The 7,012-nt window shown below is 41.1% G+C and overlaps 1 protein-coding gene across 4 annotated transcripts in view; it reads left to right on the forward strand.

Annotated features, from left to right (window-relative positions):
- The window catches only part of TNFRSF8 (tumor necrosis factor receptor superfamily member 8), a 33,455-nt gene extending 26,656 nt beyond the window's left edge, over nucleotides 1-6,799 (forward strand). For all 4 annotated transcript variants that reach the window (XM_014941400.1, XM_014941398.1, XM_014941401.1 and 1 more), the window contains 3 exons: nucleotides 407-432; nucleotides 1,588-1,795; nucleotides 3,299-6,799. In XM_014941400.1, coding sequence (XP_014796886.1) covers nucleotides 407-432; nucleotides 1,588-1,795; nucleotides 3,299-3,543 — 479 coding nt within the window. In that variant the 3' untranslated portion in view covers nucleotides 3,544-6,799. The remainder of the gene's footprint in view (nucleotides 1-406; nucleotides 433-1,587; nucleotides 1,796-3,298) is intronic.
- The last annotated feature ends 213 nt before the right edge of the window (nucleotides 6,800-7,012 follow it).

The raw sequence follows: 7,012 nt of genomic DNA on the forward strand, positions 1-7,012 counted from the left end.
GAAAAACTTTTTTATTTAGGAAAAAATTTTTTAAATTTTTTTTTTCTTTTTTTTTTTTTTTTTTTTTTTTTAATAAGCCTGTCTTCCGCGTATCTAGACAGTTTAATCAGGCCATCATTTCCTGAGATGAACACCAGATGAACACCAGTTGTGGTGTGGGGAGAGTGATTGGGGTGGCCACAATGGGCTTTGGGGGGAGCAGGACCTCACAGTCCTGGCAGGGACGTGTTGCTGGTTCACCTCAGCCATGTGGTCAGTGCCCTCAGTGGGAAAGCAAGCAGAATGCAGGTGGTTTGGGCAGTACAGCAGTTTAGGACATGGCTATGTTGATATTTCAGAGCAAATATTAATGTTCTTGTGATTGCTGTGAATTTTCTTTTGATAATTTTTCCTTATTCCACTGCAGGTTCTGATCGAGTGAACAAATGTGCGGTAAGTGGGAACAATATTCCCATCCCAATGTAAATAATTATATTTTTGATTCCAATTCACTTTCCATCCCAATGTAAATAATGATATTTTTTGAATGTCCTGTTAAAGAGTGCCAGCCTTTTTATTTGGACTCTTGCTTTCATAGCAAGTCAGACAGGAGCAAGAGTTTTAAACTGCAAATTTCAAAATCTTACTATGTTTTGTTTTGTGGGTGGTTTTTTTGCTCTTCTCCAACCACGTGGAGACAGAAACAGAGCTCGGAACCATCAGAAATTTGTGATGCAGGAACTTTAGCCTCTCTCTGATTCTGGCTCCTCTTTTAAAAGACTGTCTGTAATTAATTCTTCACATAATAGCTACTCTGAGCTTGCTTCTCCTACCTGAGGTTCTGCTGGGGCAATTCCATTTTGAAGTACAACCAGCTCAACCTCAGACTTGTTTTGTTGTTCCATAGGAGTGTGGTAGTTCTTTGCAAAATGTAAGAGGAAGTTAAACCAGGTATTTTCAGTTTTGTCTGATACACTCACTATATGACTACACATCTGTACGGGTTTGTCCTCTGATACTTATCTCACAATTAAAGTTGAAAAATACCGTCTTAAACTTCTTTCTGAGCAAATCCCTGGAAATTCTTACTTCCAGCATCTATCTTGCTTGTTGATGTTATACTCTTTGATGAAAAGTGCTACTGAGCTTCAGCCCCCCAGAATGCAGCTGTACTATGGGACAGCAGACTCTGCAGCAGAGCTTACAGTCTAAGATTTGTGGCAAAAAGTCAAAATAACAAACAGGTGGATTTACAAAGGTTCATTGGCATCTGTATCACAGACAAGGCAGGGGAATTTACCAAAGCATCCAGGAAACTGGATTTCAGTGGAAGTGAGGTACATTCTTGCAAATGTCATGGAAAATCTGTTAATTTAGCTTAGAAACACTATTTTTAAATATGGCCTTCAGTGATGCAGGAACCTAGTTCAAAGAAACTTAAGTTCCTGTATCAGTTTGGCACTCTGGAATTTTTTACTCCCTGTGACAGTGGTGCTCTGAAGTACACGATGTTACTCTGACTGCAGCAGGAGGTTTCTGTAGACCTACTGTGATCTTCACAGTGTTGCCTTTACATTCACCTCACTTTTCTCTTTGTACTGGCATAAGATCGTCCTGACTACTGACAGTGGGCTGGAAGAGAAGGAATTAATTGACAGGACCCTCCCTTTGGAAACCAACAATAACTTGGTCTCCAGTACAGAAAAATCATATAGTCCTGAGCTGAGTCTGACGGATGTGACCCAGAGCAATGGAAACACCCCTGCCGATTGCCCCACCGATTCTCGAGTGAGAGACCACACAAATAATCGAATTGGTGAGTCTTGCTTTTATTTTCTTTTCCTCTTACCTTTTCAGTTTTGCAACCATGAGCACATAGTGTCATTCTGAGGTTATTAGTAAGCTGCAAAGTGTCCAAAGCTTCTAACAAAGATGGGGGCTGCATCTCCAGAACCTTTGACACACCAATTCTGGTCTATCAATTCATTTGAATATAATGCTTTCTTATTTTCACATTTGCCTTAGTCACTTATGAAGCAGACAGAAAAATGCTTTGCTCTTCTTCCTCTTTCTCACTCCAGAAGATGTAAATTTGCAGAAGAAATTTGAAATCCAAAATATATCACTTGGAAAACGATGCTCTAATACTTGATGAGAGTTGTACTTTGTATGCCTCAAGCTCTCATTTTCCTCCCTTGGTATCACAGTAACACTTGGAGCATGTCTCCCGTATGTGCCCATGAAGTCTGACCGTGGCACAGTGCAGGAGATAGTCAGGGAAGGCAGCTTGCTCGCAGGAAGAGAGTTGTTACCTGAGACACAGTCTACATGAGACATTTTGGCAACGTTTCCAAATCCAATTTTGATGGCATTTGAAGGTGGCTTTTTGATATTACTAGAGCTGACCTTTCCTTACTTAATGCCCTTTCTTTTTTTTCTGTGGGTGATGGGCTTGGAATGAATGTGATGATTTGACTTGCTGTACCCAAACATCTCCAATAATTGTGAACAATAACCTACAGCATCTGATCTGCAGCATCTTCTGAATAAAATGTAGTGGCCTAAGCCACAGCAAAGGCCTTATTTACCTTTTGTAAAGGAGTAGGGTCAACAAGTTGGGCACAAGGTTCAAGTCTATCCCAGAAAATTTTGTAGTTGATCTCTGCTGGAAAGAAACCAATTTCTTTGCTGGTGCTAAGACCCTGAACAATTACCTAGAATTTCCATACAGTGCTGATCCTTGCTCAAAGGCTACTTTTAATGCAGGTGTTGCTGCTTCTTGAAACAGCAGGAGCATGAACCTTGGATTCTCTGTATCTATCTTCTCCAATTCCCAGTTAATTGCTTCTTTTGACAGATTCTTGCAAATATCTTACTGCATTTTCTAATTTGTCTTTCTCCTGTAGTCCCAGCTGTAACACAGTGACTTCATCACATGGGAACTAGATTTACTTGATCTAAAAAAGCTCAGAGTCCCCTTGACAGTGTTCCAAAACCAGACAGTACAATAAAAAATGTGCAGGCCTTCTTTATCGCTCAGTATGTCCAGGGCTTTGATTTCAAAATTACAAGCACCTTATAAATAAACAATGAAACACACAACTTAAAATCTGTGAATTCCAAAAGCTTTAGTGGGTTAGTGAATTCTGTGTTTTCACAGTGATGGGTGTGATCTGCGTGCCTCTGATTTTAAAAAGAACAAAGGGGGGAAAAGGAAGAAAAACTGAGTCCCAAATAAGAATTTTGCATGAAAAGGAGCCGTCTCTGGGGTCAGCAATGATTGTTAACTATGCTTAGCACTATTTTTTTCCTTCCTCAGAAAAAATATACATCACGAACGCCGACACGGTTATTGTGGGGTACATTCCAGAGGTGCTTAGTGGGAAGAACTGTGCTGTTAGAGGATGTGAAAATAGTGTTGATGCCCAGGAAAACACGGAAGAGGAGCTGGCAGTGCACTATCCGGAGCAGGAAACAGAGTCTTTTCCAGGGAATGATGTGATGGTTCCTGTGGAAGAGGAGGGAAAGGAATTTCATCACCCCACCACTGCTACTGAAAAGTGATAACCCTCTGAGCAGATGTGGGAAGTTATGAAAACATCCAGCACGACACTAAACCCGAGTCTCTGACAAGGGAGGTAAAACCAAAGTGCCTTAGATTGTCTGAAAACTCGTGTAAAACACTGAACCACGTTCAAACAAGGAGTGCTAGAACCTATCTCCTCTAACAAACGAGAGGATCCTCCAAACCGTTGGCCTTCACAAGTGACCTCAACTATTTCTCTTTCCTTCTGTCTCCCAGTATCATGCTGGAAACAAATTTGGATCAGAGCTACAAAATTCAGAGGCCATCTGGATTCCAGCTCCCGTGCCACAGGTTGCTTTCTCTGCATGAAGGAATGGATTGAAAACAATATCTGATAACTTCTATTAGTTATGAAACTTCTGCCCAGAATTCTGAGCTCGAGACTCCACCATGTTCCGTATGCTGTTTCTATTCCAGTATTACCAACACTTCCAATTTTGTCATATATTTTGCCTCATCTGGTAGTTTTTTTAAGGCCTCAACTCCTGGCTGAAAGTAATGACATTTTCCGTTTTCCCTAACACAAACAGAACCCTTCAGTTTGTGGACTTCATGTTTCTTGAGGAAATAGGGTCAAAACATGCCAAACAGACTCAGAAAACAGAAGGCAAATAAAATAAATTGAAGTCTGCAGTACTTTAGGGCATTCTTTCTAATATTTGAAGTCTGATTCATGTCTTTTGACTACTTAAAATCATCAGTAAATGTAAAAAAATGCTCTCTTCTGATGGAAGCCATACTGGCTGAACATTTGGATATTGGATGAACTATGGGTTTAGCCCAGCATGCAGTCGGTAAAAAGGGAAAAAAAGAAGATAAATTGGTTTTCTACTAAAAGGAAGGACTGAAAAACAGGCTCAGCAATTATTTCCTATAACATTGTTAATATCTGCTTGGTTTAGAATTGCTCAGAATCATCAGGGTGACACTGATTTGCATATCTATTCTTTAAAAAAACCCTGTTTTGTGGCCAACTGGCTTGTGTTATGCTTTTTTGATAACTGTAAATGTAATAGTGCTGACTGTGTTTTTGCACAGGACAATGGAAAATGAGCGAGATGACAAAGTGTGCCTTAATAGTCAAAAAAAGAAACCACAAAAACAATTACTTGCTTTGTAGTTTTACCCTGGACAGAGCACTGTAATAACAGCTCTGCAACTTCAGCATCTTTTGCCTTAGAACACACAAAAGGAACACGAGGGCAGAAAAACCACCACCTTGGATTGTCTCTCTGACAGTGGCAGTAAGAGGCGTTATTTGGGAAGAGCACATAAGCCTGGTCAGTATCTGCTGTTTGCATTCCTCGTGCTTTGCAGCAGCAGCTGTAATCGGATTAAGGATGTTAAAGAGTTTGTCCCAGTATTCATTCATATTGCCATTAATTTTTCTTCTCTCTTTTGAATTTCCTGGAGCAATCTGCCTCCATGAGCACCTGTGGCGAGAGATTACAGATTTACCACTCTTAAACTGCCCCTTACTTATTCAGTGAGTGCCACTGATTCTTATATGGCAGAATCTAGTGCAATACTGAGTTGCTTTTATGATTCTTGATCGTATCCTCCTCAGCCTCCAAGCTGAGTTCCCATCTCTTCCCATTTCTCATGTAAGTTAGGTGCTCCACTGCCTTGGTCATTTTGGTTGACCTCTTCTGCATCTTCTCTAACTTCACTACATTCTTCTGGACAACTGGAGGCCAGAGCCATGCACTGTGCTGAAGAGGAGTGGGCCAAGGTTTTAAATATGCCAAAATGATACTTTCCTATTTTATTCTCTGTACCTCCCTAGATGATGCCCACCATCTGTTTGCTTCTTTTTTTTGGCTGCCCCTGCACACTAAGCAGATGATTTCAGAGACCCATCAGGATGACTCCCCAGTCCCTTTGCTGACAGCTGCTGGATGGGGGTGCAGCACCGCGTATGGCTGGTTATTTTTCCCTAAATGTATTGCCTTGGGTTTATCCATGTAGAAGCTCATTTGCTAGCTTTTAATGAGCTCCTTCTGGCTTTATTTGCCTCCTGTGTGTCATGTAACTTAACTGGAGAAGTTTAGCTTTGCCTTCACTCTGTGGGCACTCTCTCCTCCAGATCATCCGTTAAGTTATTGGACAGAAGCCCTGATCCCTACTGCTGACTGGTCTCTACTCTGAAAAATGACCATTATGCCGTGCTCTTTCCTTCCTGCCTTTTCAACAGCCATAACTTTTGTATCCTGTAACCTTTTAGCAGATCCATAAATCCTCCAGTCCTGCGACAACTCTCTTTTTCCACCACCTTAGGTGTGGAACCTCATCAAAGGCTTTTTGAAAATCTCCACGTGGTAGGCCCACTGCATCTTGTTTATCTGTTAAGCCTCGCAGAATAAGGGAAGGTATGTTAGCAAGATTTTGTGGTTGAAGAAATAAATCCAGAGAAAATCCTACTTTTCTGGAACTACAGCCCCAGAGATGAAGTGGGAGCATCTCAGCATTACGGCATCTAGTCACTGACTTTCCTCAGAGGATGATCTACTTGTAGAACATTTGAAAACTGGTTGTAATTTCAAGTGTTTGTTCCAGTATTTTCTTCCTCTCTGCAAGTCCAGAACATACAATAATTTCTAAAAATAACTGCTGCCACTCTATATTTTAGTTCATTGGTTGCATCTTGCAAGAGAGGTGATTAGTGAATCCTTTCTGTGTACTTCTGTGTTTGTGCTCGTACTGTTTCATTCAGAAGATAAGCTGCTCCTAGTGCCTGGATCGACGTTTCCCCTGGCTGTCCGTGTTGCCGTGCCAGTGGCCGCTACGTGAGGCGGGAAGGAAACGGAATTAACGTTTTTTGGTTTAAGTGCTTGTTGTGCAACAGAAGGTCAAGTCACCAAGTACTGACGTGAAACAGTAATGCAAGGAAGAATTAAAAGCCCTGTAGGATAAATACTGCTCACCCCTTCATCACTTCCAGTCAGGGCAGTTCCTTGTCCCAGTGCATACACTTCATTCTAGAAAAATACAGGAACTTCTATTTCATTTTAGAGAACACCGATTTGTGTATCCACAAATGGGGAATAACCACGTTCACCTGGCTGTGACTGTTAAAGGGTGTTCTGCAACAACAGCTAAATATGTATTTCAGCTCTGTATATACATTGATCTTTTTACGGGAACAGCTTTCTAGATGAATGGCGCATTGCAATCTGTTGGATGTGTTATAATTGCTTAGTTTAACAATGCAGGTAATCTTTGAATTAAAAATGATATGGATTTTAAGCCATAGCCACACTTTTCTTGTCTGATATGTAATGATGTTTCATTGTTGATAATTTCAGTATATGTGTCACTTGCAGAAAAAGTAGTTTTGCAAGAGAGCTGTCCAAAGCTTAGGAAGCCATTAGTCTGCTGGAGTTTTTCACAGAACAGAGCAGCTCTGAAGGTACATTAAGGGCTCTGCTCCCACCCGGCAGCGTGTGC

The sequence above is a fragment of the Calidris pugnax genome, unplaced genomic scaffold (assembly GCF_001431845.1).
Source record: "Calidris pugnax isolate Ruff unplaced genomic scaffold, ASM143184v1 scaffold82, whole genome shotgun sequence".
In the NCBI taxonomy this organism is placed as follows: domain Eukaryota; kingdom Metazoa; phylum Chordata; class Aves; order Charadriiformes; family Scolopacidae; genus Calidris; species Calidris pugnax.